Source organism: Lontra canadensis, unplaced genomic scaffold (genome assembly GCF_010015895.1).
Source record: "Lontra canadensis isolate GAN:19392208 unplaced genomic scaffold, GSC_riverotter_1.0 scaffold138, whole genome shotgun sequence".
NCBI lineage: Eukaryota > Metazoa > Chordata > Mammalia > Carnivora > Mustelidae > Lontra > Lontra canadensis.
Window position 1 is genome coordinate 585,158 of NW_022631132.1, and position 15,842 is coordinate 600,999.

Sequence of the window (15,842 nt, forward strand, 5' to 3'; positions counted from 1 at the left end):
TTTCAACTTTGACCCACAGAAGAAGTTGAAACTGTGGCAGTGTATGAAGTGGAGGTGGGCAGAGGTAGGAGATGACACATTTACTGTTGCTCTTATCTTTTTAGAACTGGGCCTGGCTCTGGCTAGCTGGGAGCCCCTTCATATCCTCAGAATGCTCTGCTGAACTTAGTGACTTCTCCCCATTCAAGGGCTGCCCTGCCCATAAAGGTACTTCTATTCTGTTAGATGTTCCAGAGACTCTTTAAGCACCAGGAGGTAGTTTGCACTCACAGTAAAACCACTGTAATGCAAGCATAGATTAGGCTAAAGTAAGTGCTCCAAATGGGATCTAAATATATTAAGGTATTTCACAGAGAATTATGATTCCAATTCAGGTACACATTTCCGGGACATTATTGCTTTTTCTTTAGAGTTCCCACAAAATTCACTGGAAAATTAAGAATTATGCCTGGGTATTAAGAAATTTTAACCCATTACAGTCTTGACTGCCTCCTCTTCATGCAAATCCTCAAAAAGACTTTTCAAGCCATCATTTGCACACTGAGGTAAAGAGAGAATACATATTTCTAAGGACAGCCTGGCTGCACTGTGAGATGATCCTGCAGTTAACACTAGTCCTCTTGGAAATAGGGCACAAGTCTCCAAATTTTTGCATAATGACTCTCAAGTTCTACCAATATTTGCCTGCTTCTGCAGAAGGTCATCCAAACCCTTGCTTCAGGCCAGCCGGAAAGTTGAAGCAGGGCCTGGTTCATGTACAATGGCAAATAAGGTAGCAAACTAGGCTTGGGTGGGTTATATGTTTTTAATTTTAGTTCACAAAGACTCACCCTAGTAAGTCTCAACTTTGATTTCAAATTTCTACTAATGAAGCTTTATTTCTTTAGTATAAATTTTTGTAAATATCTACTTTTTCTAGCCAATCTTCCACCTATTCCTTCCTATTTATTTATACTGTGTTCTTGCCTTGTTAGAACATTTGACAGATTCAGGATCATGACTTTGACTCTCATCATGGAATGCTGTGAACACCTGTAGAGGGGCATTAGTGAGGACATTTCATGCTACATCTGTGGTTCCCAGATTTCAAGATTTTAGAGAGGAATAAAATAAAATTACATACATGTATACATTTAATTATCACCCTCTTAATTTGCCAAGAGAAGGTGTGGAGAAAAATAGCAGAAACTAGCCAGTGTACCATTTGCACAGTTCATAAAAGACAGAATATTTTAAAACCAAAAATATAGAAAGTCTATAATCTCAGAATAAAGAACAGTGCTTTCAATTGTGCAAATTTAGCTTTATGTAAAAATCACTCTATTTTTAGTTCTTACATTTTGCAACAAACTAGGGAATGTAATTGACTAATCCTGGGCTACACACCCATGCTTGGGCTTCAGAAATCACTCAGCTACCACACTTTGTCTCCATTCCTATATATGAAGCTCCCTGTGAAAAGATTCTTTCAGAACAAAAATATCCAACACACACAAAATTGTGAAGGGCTATGAAAAGTTTGACTTCTCTGAGCTTTGGTATATTTTCTCCTCATGGAAAATGCAAATTATGTAATTGATCATGTTTCCCTTTTTGTTTTGGTTATCTGGTCACTGTATGGCTCACCTTTAGAAATTGGATAGGATCCTATAACCTACACATCTGAATTCTAATTAAGCTCCCTACCTGGTCTTCACCTCTGATACTCATTTATATTTTCCTAGATGCTGGTTTATTTTACTTATAATTTTTCTTTTTTATTATAACCTTACTTACAAGCTGCCTCAAAGTCTTTACAGAATGGGGTGATGTAATTCCACTCAACATTTAGTCATTAGCCCTGTACCATACACTCTTACATACTTTTCAGTCATTGATGCATCATTTCCGCTTCCTGGACCATCCTTAGCTCTTTTTTTCCCTCCTGCCACATTCCTATATATCCCTGGATACTGAACTAAAATATTACCACTTCTGTGAATGTCCCGAGATCATGACCACTTACCTATCACTCCCCCTCATCCTATCCTGGCTAAAACAGTACTTTTCTGTATGTTTCTATGTAGACATTTGTTACGTTGTGGTGTCGTGATATTGACTTTGCTGCCTCTGCTACTGGAGTTTGAGCTTGAAGGCAAGGATTGAGCCATGCCCATTTTGGATCCCCCTGACCCTAGCTCAATATACTTTTAATGAATGGATGGATGAATAAAAGCACAAATGAACAAAATGGATAGGAAGCCTCTGATTTGTCATTCAAGAGGCATCTCATACATGAGATGTATTAAAGAGAAAACATGGGGGTTCTAAAAGTACTGAGGCCAGTATGAGGGCAGGAATCTTGTCTTTTTTGTTCATTGCTTTATCCCCAGGGCTTCTCACAGTACCTCACATAGAGCAGACCTCAGTAAATATTTCTTGTATGAATGAATGTGCAAATGATATCACTTGGCCACGTTCTGTAATAGTTTCCATGGGGAGTCTTGAGAGTATGATCACTGGGTAGGCTTTAAGCTTGTTTTATGGAGGCACTAATTCTGTTCATTATAGTGTTTTACATATCACTGGCTTTCAGTGAAGTGTCCACCATGCAGATGAATAGTGCTCTCCTTTCTCAGGATTTCAACCTTATCTGCCACTGAAGGCATATTCTTTTTGTGGAAGATATTAAAAATAATGGAACCACAAGTCTGGCTCTCCTTGGAGAGCTTGTAGAGCAGTGGCCTGTCATGTGTTACACATCCCATTCTTTCTTTCTGTTCCCATCAGAGTTGGCCTTCTGGGCTCAGTAAGAACTGTCTTCTTCTTCTTCCTTTTTTTTTTTAAGATTTTATTTATTTGAGAGGGGAGAGAGAGAGAGGGAGAAGCAGAGCCTGATGGGGGGCTTGATCCCAGGACCCCTGGATCACAACCTGAGCCAAAGGCAGATACTTAACTGACTGAGCTACCCAGGCATCCTGAGAACTGTCTTCTTAAAAAGGACAATGCCCATGGATGGGCAGTATCTTGATCTGGGAATAAGATCCATAAGTACATACTTTCCAACATCTCCTATTATGGAGGTGACACAGTCAATAAAGCGGAGACACCATAATAGAAGACTGTCTCCTTTGGGACTTCATAGGCTCCACATTTGGATGCTAAGAATATTTTAATTGAGGGGAAAATAAAGGAAGCAGCACACAGTATTCAATAATTGGTTCATTCTTGGATTCATCTGCGATGATGGGCAGAACAATGCTCCTTAAACAGAAGGTCTGACTCTTTTTGGTCCCTCTCTTCATGTGAAAACTAACATTAGTCTTATTTGACCAGCTTGGAAAAACAAATATTCCTTCAGGAAAGACAGCTGCCAGTCAGAGGGAACCTCCTAATCTGCCATCATTATGGATTAACTTTACTGAATAGCAGCTGTACAAAACACCATGTTAGATGAAAGGGAGCTCCCAACCAAACCCCAGAGATGGCCTATTTCTGCTCCCCACTGCCCTGATGACAAGTATGTGTCCAAGAGACTCAGCTTCCATGACAGTATGGATTTGAGCTCTCTAGGGCAAGTCAAGAAAGCTTATGTATCATTTGTTTTTCATCAATGCCAAAAGCCTTTTCTGTTGTCACAGGCCAGATGAGACAGCACACAAAAAAAGGTCTGTTGTCTCAGTAGGAAACCCAAGGGGCAGAAAAGTTGTTGAATTACTGAGCCATTAGTGGGTGACCTCAGGGAACAGTTCCATGTGGCTCATTGGCTGCCATTTCCATTTAAGGAATCTTGAGGGGGCAGAGAGAGGACTGGGGATGTTTTAGACCATTCGGTTAAAATGTTACATAATAAAGATAATAGGGACACTTGCCCAGAACCTGGGAAAAAAGAAGGGTATGCAGCACTGGAGTGTGGTGCCAACCTTCCATTTCTGTGGACACCCCCTCAGATTTACAGGGAGCAGTCAGTGGCGCCATCATCCAGCCCCTCTCCTGGGGAAGATTTTGTTTCTGCATTCACTACACTTCACTGTTGCTAAGAATACAAATGAGGCACAATTCAATTTTTTTGTGCGCCATATATCAGATGTGAACTTGAGAAAGTAATAATTGTTAAGTTCACTGAGAGGTTACTGTGAACCAGGCATCATTCCAGGACTTTAACGTATTTATTCATTAATCTTCCCAACAACCCTATGACATAGGTGATATTATTATCTTTGTCTTACAGATGTAGAAACTGAGGCCTAAAGATGTTAGGTAACTTGCCAGTGTTTACACAGCTACTTAATGGTAGAACACAGGTTTATCTGAACCTAGGCAATCCAGACCCAGAATCCATGTTCTAATCTCAGTGGTTAAACTGACTTCCTAAAATAATACAGAGAGGAGAGAAATTAGTTCACCCAAAAGTCAAGCAATTTTACAGGTAGCTTCACAAAGTATGTCTCAGCCCAATACTACTGTCCCACGTATTTTTAAGACAAGAAGGGCACTACTAAACTAAGTATCCATATTTCTGGGTAGCTCAGTCAGTTCAGCATCCAACTCTTATTTTGGGCTTTAGGTCACCATGGCAGGATGGTGGAACAGAGCCTGGTGTGGGGCTCTGTGCTCAGCGGGGAGTCTGCTTCTCTCCTCCTCTGTCCCTTCTCCCTCTCATGCCCGCAACCTCTCTATTTCTCAAATAAATAAATGAATAAATCTTTTTAAAAAATCTGCACTTCTAAGACCTGGTTTCCAAAAAGTCAAGTAACTTTCCCTAAGAGCATAGCTAAAAGATCACTGAATCACAAAACTGAAGGAGACCCTGAGAATCTATTTCTTCATAGTGCTTAAGAAAATAGGATATAGATAAAGGGGGCTAGAAGGAGAAATTAAAATCACTCTCGACGTTTCAAATGTCTGGTTGGAAGTGGATGTGAGGAACACTCATTAGAGCGGACAGTGGCTGCATAGCACCCAAATGCTTTCAATTTAAGTGGCGGCTTAGCAGCCATTTGAAGGAGGTATTTTAGTATTTCCTTTATCTTAAAGAGAATATAGTACTACTAATAGTAATAATAAACCTTTATGGAGCGCTTATTATAGGCCAAACATTGAGCTAAATATATTATTTAATCTTCACAGCAATCCTATGAAGTAGATACTATAGTTATTCCCGTTTTAGAGATGAGGGAACCGAGGTACATATCGGTCAAGTAACTGGAGAGAGGTCATATAGCTAGCAAGCAGCACAGCAAGGATCCAAACCCAAGCAGTCTGTCTCTGAGGCCTATGTTGTTAAATACTAAGCAAGATACCTTCTCTGCAGGAACAGCCCTCTGAGTTACTGTTAAGAAAACCTACCCAGGTTTTTAGGCCAGTTATTGTCCTCAGCGTAAGCTTTGGGCCTATAATGACGGTTTGGATGATTTTGTTACTCTCAATGCTAAGCTTTTCTCCCTCCACATTATAGACGGGTGGCTAAGTATCAAAGATTACTGTGTGAGCACAGGTTTATGTTTTGATGTGGTAATTTACAAATTATCTGCTATAACTCACATAGAGCCCCCTTGGCATCAGAGCAGATATGGCCTCAACATTTTTCCCAGGTCATAGATCCATACAGTTCAGATTTCCATAAACTCTATAGTGTAAGAGATTGTGACTCAGGACAACTCCATATGGAGCTATAAAATAATATATAATGTTTTAGTTTAAATTGTATTACAGTGAAATAATGAAGAACTAAATTTAAAGACCTATTACACCCTTTAGAAATATCTGTAAGAAATATATTAACAATGTTTTAAAGTATTATGGTAGCCAACATGTTTGAGCACTAACTACGTGCCAGGCATCGTTCTAAGCACAATTAATTGTCACAAAACCCCTAGGGGTTAAGTATTATTAGTCTGATTTTATGAATGAAGAAACTGAGTCTCCTAGAAGATATTTAACTACTCAAAATAAAGTAGTGAAAGAAACAGGCTTGGAAGTCAGGCAGATTGACTCCAGGGTCTGAGCACTTAACTATTATGCAATACTGGCTTCTGTCATAGCACCCGCTGATTCCAGATTGCCCCCAATAGTCATTCAAAACCCAAGGAGAACCATGGTCCAATCATTTGGCCCTCAAAGGATCCCTGGTTGCTCATTTCAACCATGGTTGGTCTAACGGAGCAGGATGCAATCTAGTCAACTATAGTCTAGAGCATGAAGTATAGTTTGATGGGAGAGTTCTTTGCCTCCGACATATATAAAATCCAAGTTCCTTTGCTCTTCACCCATTTCTCGTTCACATATTTTTTTTCTTTATATTTGGCTACTTTTATGCTGGTTTCCCAGTTTCTATGTAATCACATTTATTAATTTATTATTAAGATTATTAAGCATCATTGCCTACCCTACCATGTTCCCATTATAACTTACAAGGATTCAAAATCTGAACTGGAATTGTGAAAGTATTTTGGGGGGAGTGGGGGTCACTAACTATATAAACAAATGGCACAACAAAGTGGCATCACTCTAGATCCATTTCTCAACTTTACTGTATTTGTGAATAACCTGGGGATCATGTTAAAATGCAGCTTCTGATTCAGTAGCTCTGAACTGGGGTTGAAAATTCTGGGCTTCTTAACACCTCCTGGATTATGCAGATTATATTTTGAGAAGCAAGGTACTTGATCAGCCTGGTTCTGTCATTCATTTAAGAAGGATCACAATTAAATGAACCTGGGGAGATTAATGTTTAGGGTATTTTATAAGAACCTGCGGCTTCCTGAGATGGCAATTTCCTAATGTCTTCATAAATCCATTTTAATAGTTAATAGTTCTGACAGCACAGAAGATTTCTTTGTGTGTGTTTAAACCAAATGCTTCAGATGCTGTGGCATTTTTCTTCTGATTTTATCTTTTTTTTAAAATTTCTTTTCAGCGTAACAGTATTCATTGTTTTTGCACCACACCCAGTGCTCCATGCAATCCGTGCCCTCTCTAATACCCACCACCTGGTTCCCCCAACCTCCCACCCCCCGCCCCTTCAAAACCCTGAGATTGTTTTTCAGAGTCCATAGTCTCTCATGGTTCAACTCCCCTTCCAATTTCCCTCAACTCCCTTCTCCTCTCCATCTCCCCTTGTCCTCCATGCTATTTGTTATGCTCCACAAATAAGTGAAACCATATGATAATTGACTCTCTCTGCTTGACTTATTTCACTCAGATGATTTTATCTTTAGTGGAGATGGCGTTAGTACACCATGCCCATTCTCTTGCTGGTTACTTTGCTTAAAAAATTGAAACAGTTATTCAATATGAACAACTTTGGGATGGTCCCCACCATCTCCTTTTCCCCACTTTACAAATCTGTGATTTTTGAGATGTCTAAGTCAATTCTCATTTCCACTCCATGTTTATTTGTCTCCTCTAAATCTATAAAATTAAATAAACTTTGTAATTCCTTGCCAAATCTTGTTGTCTTTTATTTCAATGAGCTATTTAAATATTTAACGACCATATCCTGCATCAGATATATTCCTACCTTGCCCATAGTGCGATAGGGAGTATATTAGTAACTTCTGGCTACCCAGCCTACAAAGCTCATATTACAAAAAATGCACACTCTAGGCAGAATCTGGAAAATGCCAACTTAAAAAGAAGTTGTGTCATACTGTTATATTTATTACCACATGGCCAATAAAAAGAAACACTTGTGATGTGATTAAAAATAGCATACCAGGTAAAATTGGTTGTCCAGCGATTCCCAGTGGTGCCATTCCAAGATTATTCATTGCTGTGGCCCATGCATTTGGATTGGACATAGGTAGTGTCATTGCAGTGGAATCCACATTCAGATTTCTACTATTATCAGCTAAAGAGAAATGACAAGCAAAATAATTTGTTGTATTAAGGTTTCAGTATATAGTTTGCGTAACATAAACTGTCAAACTCTTTACAGAAATGGACTGATGGACAAATGGTAGATAGGGCCTTAATGCCAGCTCTTTACAAGGGTTAAAACAATACGGCTTGAATCGGCAGTAAGTCATAGAATTTGAAAGCAGTTTACCAGATGGCATTTTAGTGTGTTTCTTTCTTTCTGCTCCCTCTGTTCCTTCCTTCCCTTGTGTGTTTTTTTTTTTTAATGAAGACTTTATTTTTTTTAGAGCAGTTTTAGGTTCACGGCAATATTAAGGAGAAGTTACAGAGATTTCACATGTGCCCCTTGCCCCCACACATGCAGAGTCCCCTCATTATCAACATTCTGCACCAGAAAAGCACATTTTTTACAACTCATGAGTCTACACTGATGCATCATAACCACCCAAATGCCATAGTTTACTTTAGTGTTCACTCTGGGTGTTGTACATTCCATGGTTTTGGACAAATATATAATAACATGTATACATCATTCTGGTATCATACAGAATATTTTCACTGCCCTAAAAATTCTCTGTGCTTGCTTATGCATCCTTCCCTGCCCCCAACCCCTGGCCATTACTGATCTTATTCCATCTCCATAATTTCACCTTTTCTATAATGTCATATAGTTTGAATCATACAACATGCAGTCTTTTCAGATTGGCTTTTCTCACTTAGTAGTATGCATTAATGTTCCTCCGTGTCTTTTCATGGTCTGATAGCTCATTTCCTTTTAGTCCTGGATAATATTCCATCATATGGTTGCACCACAGTTTATCCATTCACCTACTGAAGGACACTGCAGTTGTTTCTAAGTTTTGACAATTACGAATAAAACTACTATAAACATCCATGTGCACATTTTTGTGTGGGCATAAGTTTCCACCACCTTTGGGAAAACGCCAAACAGCACAATCAGTGGACTGTACTGAGAACATGTTTATTTTTATAAGAAACTGTCAACCTGTCTTCCAAAATGCCTGCACCATTTTGCATTCCCATCAGCAATAAATGAGTTTCTGTTGCTCCATATCATTACCAGTATTTAGTGTTGTCAGTGTTCTGGATTCTGGCCACTCTAATAGTCGTCTAGTGGTATTTATTGCTTTACTTTGCATTTTCCTGATGGTACATAATGTGGAGCATCTTTCCATATGCTTATTTGCCATCTGCATATCTTTTTAAATGAGGTATCTATTAAAGTTTTTTGACACGTTTTAAAATTGGGTTGTTTTCTTACTGCGTTTTAAGAGTTCTTTGTATATTTTAGACAATAGTCCTTTATCAGATGCATATTTTGCAAATATTTTCTACCAGTCTGTAGCTTGTATTCTCAGTCTCTTTACAGTGTCTTTTGCAAAAGAGAAGATTTTAATTTTAATGAACTCCAGCTTATCAATAATTTCTTTTATGGATCATGACTTTGGTGTTATATTTAAAGCCATCACCATATCCAAGGTCCTTTAGGTTTTCTCTTATGTTATCTTCTAGGAGTTTTATAGTTTTGCAATGCACATTTAGGTCTATGATCCATTTTGAGTTAATTTTTGTGATGTGTATGAAATCTGGGTCTAGATTTTTTTTTGGTATACAAATTTCCAGTTCTTGCACATTTATTGAAGAGACCATCTTTGCTCCATTGTATTGCATTTACTCCTCTGCCAAAGATCAGGTGACTCTATTTGTGGAGTCTATTTCTGGGTTCTCTATTCTACTCCACCGATCTACTTGTCTATTATTTCACCAATACCACACTGGCTTGATCACTGTAGCTTTATAGTAAATCTTGAAGTTGGGTAGCATTAGCTTTCCAACTTTGTTCTTCTTCAATATTGTGCTGCGTATTCTGGGCCTTTTGCCTCTCCATATAAACTTAAGCATCAGTTTGTTGATATACACAGAATAACTTGTTTGGATTTTGATGGGGATTGCATTAAATCAAGTTGAGAAGAACTGACATCTTGGCAGTACTGTGTCTTCCTATCAATGGACATGAAATATCTCTCCATTTATTTTGTTCTTTGAAATCTTTTTTGTTGTTTTTGTTTTAAAGATTTTATTTATCTGACAGAGAGAGAGAGACAGTGAGAGAGGGAACACAAGCAAGGGGAGTGTGAGAGGGAGAAGTAGGCTTCCCATTGAGCAGGGAGCCCAATGAGGGGCTTGATCCCAGGACCCCGGGATCATGCTCTGAGCCGAAGGCAGAGGCTTCACCAAATGAGCCACCCAGGTACCCCAGTTCTTTGATTTCATTCATCAGAGTTTTATAGTTTTCTGGGGTTTTCTTCCCAACTGTATATACCATAGGAGCTTGGGATGCTTCTCATTCTTCTCATAGTCTAGTTGCATTACAATTACTTCAGCAGCTTCCATCCAAATTACTCATGCATGCAAATGAAGGAAAATCATCCAAGGGCTTTCATAGTAGCAATAAGAAATGAAAAATTATATTTTTGATGTTATTTCATATCTTTGAGGGAGTAGCATTGAATAGAAATGGACACACAATCAACAGATATCAAATTAGCCAACTAAATGTTTTGGGAATTAGGGGTACATCAGAGAGTATAGATAGAAGCAGATAGAATACACAGTCCCTGCCTTCAAAGGCTCTACAATCTAACTTAAGAGACCAGTGATGGTGGTAATGATTATTACTATTATCACTACTCTCACCACCTTCATACATTACTACCAATAATTGTTGAACACTCACTATGTGCTAGGTAAAGCACTTGGCATGCATTATTCTCATTTAACTTTTAAAACAACTTTACGGGAGGAACTATTTATATCTCAATTTAATAGATGAGAGGATTTTAATTAATTAATTAATTAATTTATTTTGTTTTTACTATGAAGATGTTTATTCACATATATGTTAGTTTACTTTAACAAAAATGAATTTTATCTTTAACTTTTCAAAAGATGAATATTTTATCGATCATATCTTTACATAAATAATTAAATCAAATTTAATCAATTAAGCAATTGAATATTTATGTTTTTTTAATTTTATTTTTTATAAACATAACCATAAGTGACTCTATTTATTTTTAAAGATTTGTTTATATTAGAGAGAGTGTGTGCATGTGAGAGAGTGGGGGAGGGGTAGAGAGGGAGAGAATCTTTAAGCAGACTCCCCACTGAGCACGAGCGTGATTTGGGGCTGGATCCCAGGACCCATGAGATCACAACCTGAACCAAAACCAAGAGTCGGATGCTTAACTCACTGAGCCACCTAGGCACCCCTAATAGATGAGAGGCTTTTGAAGATCACATATGTTGTCTGATGTCACCCAGGTTATATACTTTTAGCCACTTCACTTTATTATCTCCAGTGAACAATTAAGAAACAATCAAAGAATTTAATGGAATTGACCAGAGATGTTACTGAAGTTTATGGAATGAAAAGTTACTGTGGCTTGAGTAGGTGGGAAAGACTTCATGGAGAAGATAGGATTTGAACAAATGGGCCTGATTTCTATAGAGCATGTCTTGAGTGATGGGTAGTTATTAGATACAGAAGCAAGAGGGGAGTGATGACATAAGCAGACATTGAAGTGGGTTATATGTGTGTGTGCATGTATATACTTCATAGTTGGGAGATATATAATCATAAGTCATTGGAGCACAGAAAGACTTATTTTGGGAAATTTCCCTCTGATTAATTATTGCCTTAGAAAAATCTTTCCACGGCTCTTCTCCTACCTCTCATGTACACTCCTGCCAATTATACTCCTGAAGGCAACCCTTCTAATAGTAGCTTGCTATTTGTTAACATCTATCACATCCTTCTAACCTGGGAACATCAGGGATGATTCTTGGCCTTTTTTTTTTTTTTTTTAAGAAAAGTGCTATTTTGGACACTAAATGGTCAGAACAAGCAAATGCAGATGTCCAGAAACATTATTTCTGAAATATTAGTTTTTACCATTCTTCTATCCTGTCTATGTATCTTCTCCATAAATCACTCCCTCCGCCCCCACACAGAGTGACTAATGGCCTTAAGCATTTGTTACTATAGTCAGAAGTCACATTTCAGAACTGGTAATTTCTCTATGGGTAGAAACTCTAGCCCTCACACCCAGTTTTCAGTGCTCTCCTATGAAGGCATATTATGGCTAGAAATAGTCTCCTTATAAATGTTATTAAGGAAACAAACATGGGGCATCAAATATCCTTTGGGTTAAGAGCTTACATATTGATTATTTGGTTCATCTGAACACCCGATCTCCAGTCCAGGTGAGACACGTTTTAGGGAATGTTATAGCTGGAAGGGGCCTGTTGAGATTACTGAATGTGCACCCTGATTTTCTCTAATAGCTGCAGAATGACCTCAAGAGGACACATCTAGGTTTAGAAGGACTGGGCCCCCACACCAAAAATAATTTCTTGCAAGAGTCTGGCTCCTCGTTGGTTCTGTAGTTCTGAGAAACATAAGAGAATCAGGAATTATTCTTTTTTAAATTAACATATAGTGTATTATTTGCTTCAGGGGTACAGGTCTGTGAATCCACAGTCTTACACAGTTTACAGCATTCACCATAGCACATACCCTCCTCAATGTCCATAACCCAAGAATTATTCTTAATAAAGAATTCTGAGATCAAAAAATGAGAATTTACAATGTACCAACCTAGCCAAACTCTGGACTAATTTCTGGGGAGGGGAGAGAATTATCTAAATTACCAGTTTTTTAAAAAAAGGATAGCACAGTATTACTATTTTCAAAATATATATTAATTCAAAGTGCCTATTAAAATGTTAGCAAGTAGAGTTCCTGCTAGGCTTGTTTACATGAACCAGATGGTTTAGATAAGGACCACGTGTAATTAACAGCATTATTTTGCTATGATAAATTCAGTTCTTAAATTCTTAAGGAGTTCTGCTTTTTCATTTCCCTCCATTCCCCCAACACCCATCTCTACCTGTCAAATCCTACTCATTTTTCAAGGGTCATGTGAAATGTTACCTTGTCTGTGAAACCACCTCCCTGGAATCAATTACTCCCTCCTAGTGTATTATCATTAACATTTTACCTAGAATTTGATTTTTATGTGTTTGCTTATTCTCTCACTCTTTTCCCATAAACCAAACTTTTATTGAGTCTTACTATATGTCAGGTCATATGTTAGTGACTAGAAATATGGAGATGAACAAAATTCATTTACTGCTCTGGAAAAACTCATAATACAATGAGAGCATGACATATAAACAACTAAATATAAATTATTTTAATAAGTGCTGCAGTAAAACTATGAGGAAAGTGCTATGAGAATAGAGAAGGAATAATTAAATCTGCTGGAATGGCTTTTAGTTGTATGTGTTTGGGGGCACAGAGAGCAAGAGGAATACTAGGGAAGGTTTCACTGGGTAAGAATAATTTGAAATGAGTCTTTAAGGAGGTATAGGATTTTCCTCCAGGTAGTAAATGGAGGATTAGGGTTTAAGAGCATTCCAGGAAGCAAGAACAACTGAACATTATCATCGACTGCCTTGAATTATAGTCTCTCTTGAATCACATGTTTCTCTTCTGCTAGCTAGCCTGTGTGCTCCTTTACATAAGGGACTTGGTTTTAGGTGTCTTTGTTTCTTAGTTCGGTGTCTGGTATAAAGTAGGAATTTGAGAAAAATTTGGATGAATGAATAAAGAAAGTCAACTTACACTGATTTTGAGCAAAAAGCAATCCATGCAGTGGCAACTGATTATTTATATACCTTTTCAGAATGATAAAATTGTCTTAAAAGGGATAGCATAGTTGCTAAACTAATTCTCTTTCCAGGACAACTGAATTGACATGTAGAAATTTACTGAGAGTTACAACTAGAGATAGATGAACCCAACTAATAATTCAGTTTGATAGCATTAGCTATAATCTTTCTCCCATATAGGCACAGTAGTACATATCAGCAAGCTTGTAAATTTTTACTTTCAAAGGGAAATCCCAGATGATCTTCTGTCCGGCAGCAAACTGGATTTAAGGTCTGCAGTAACAAAATATGCTGTGCTGAACATCTGTTTAGAATCATCACTTGATGGTGGAAAAGTTAAGTCCAGACCTGACTCACTTTCTAGACTAAAAATGGACATCTAGCAATTTCCTTAAGTGTGTTATGAAAGTCGTTCCATGTCACTAAAGGAAGAGATTGCTCATTTTCCCATTAGTCCTACATTCACCGGCAGTGGCCAAGAATATTGACAAGTCAATCAAGTGTTGTCAAATAGTCTTCAAAATTCCTTACCCATCCGAACAACATCTCCTGTTACGCTGGTTTTCCGTTCTGCCTTGTGTGGCGACTCCTCAAGAGATCACAAGTTGTAGAGTAATTGTGAATGAATGCCTTCTAGGTAAGTTGATTGAATTTATGGCACTTTGGAGCAAGAGTTCATTAGTGCCAGAAGAATAAAATATTTGGAAGTAATTAGCCATTTTAACTTGGTATTGCTCCATAACTATCAAGTCATTGTCATCTGTTTATTTTTATATTATACTTCAGTTGATTGAACCAGTCCATTATTGTCAGTTATTTGATCTTGAAGAAAACACACACACACACAGACACAGACACAGACACACACATACACACACACACATTCTGTGATACACACATTCTATAGTAGACCTAATTATCTTTATTTCCTTTGAAACAAGTGCAGTATGTTGGTGTTATCTCATCAACCATACTCTTTTTATTAAGACAAAAGCTGTCCTTCTCTGGCGATTTACTCTCCTGTAATTCTCTTTCTTATGCCCAGGCTTATATCCATTGGCTTTTATGCTTGCCATAATTTTATTACACAGTATGGTGCAAAGCTGAGGAGAGAGTTTTGTCAACCAGCATTTATGGAAGGTTTGTTAAGAGTAGGAAGCAATCTTGCCTAGTGATCAAGAGTATGCATTTGGGAGTCAGATGATTTGAGACCAGAGTCTAGCTCTACTAAGTAACCACAATATGCTCATTCTGTTTCTCCCTTTTCTTTTCTTCTTGCCGGTCTGCCTTCCAGCCTTCCTTTTATATTTGCTGTATGTTCACTGAACATTTTCTATGTGTCGGGGTCCATCCTAGACGTTGAAGACAATATGGTGAGTCAAACAGGCCTCAACCTTGTTCTTATGAAGCTCTCTAGTACAAGAGGGAGATATTAAAATACAGACAAACATAAAATAATTACACACTATGGTAAGTCTTCTGAATAAAGAACTGGGTTTGATGATTAAAAAAATGGCAAGCTACAAATTTAGGAAAGTGATAGTATCGACCTCATAGGCTTGTTGAAGATTAAATTAGATAATGTGGGTAAAGAACTTAGCATGGCTTCTGACTCATAGTAAGTACTTGGTAGGTAGTAACAGTAACATGGTAATAATTAAGATGATCATAATGAAGTAGTCCTAGCCCTTGAAGGGTTCAAAGTCTACTGAGAGACAAAGCATATACAGGAATTATAACAATACATTATACAGATGATGAAACAGAGGCACAGGCAGTTTAAGTAATCAGCTTAATATTGCACAGCTAAGAAGTGGTAAAACAGGGAAATGAACCCAGGCAGCTCTGGTACTAATGCCCACAGTTTTATCCATCTCACTGAACTTCCTCTCAAAGAGCCCGTTATCTTCTATGTTCCCCTAGCTCATTGAACACATTACTATGATAGCCCTTTTCACATTGTATTTTTGATCACCTCTTTCTGTGTCTGCCTCTCCTCCTAGACTCTGGATTCCCTTATTCCTCTTTGTTATTTCTAGTGCCTAGACACTGTTTCTGACACAGAGAGGATGTTTAATAAATGATTTTAAATAAATGCACGAGGAAATATATGACATAGGTAGGAGGGTCCTGCAGAGACATTCTTCTTCCCAGAAGAAGGTAGGTGTATAGCAGGTGCCAAGCTATTCAGATACCACTCTGTTGTTTTATTAAGATAAAATCTCTTTTGATGGGTTTCTTCTGAG

The 15,842-nt window shown here is 37.9% G+C and overlaps 1 protein-coding gene across 5 annotated transcripts in view; it reads right to left on the bottom strand.

Annotated features, from left to right (window-relative positions):
* The window catches only part of ENOX2 (ecto-NOX disulfide-thiol exchanger 2), a 261,275-nt gene that overhangs the window by 56,415 nt on the left and 189,018 nt on the right, over positions 1 to 15,842 (bottom strand). For 4 of the 5 annotated variants that reach the window (XM_032843376.1, XM_032843378.1, XM_032843374.1 and 1 more), the window contains one exon: positions 7,697 to 7,831. In XM_032843376.1, the coding sequence (XP_032699267.1) occupies positions 7,697 to 7,793 (97 nt within the window). In that variant the 5' untranslated portion in view covers positions 7,794 to 7,831. Of the gene's footprint in view, positions 1 to 7,696; positions 7,832 to 13,944; positions 13,949 to 15,842 lie in introns of all 5 variants that reach the window. The other variant, XM_032843377.1, reaches the window with a different exon arrangement.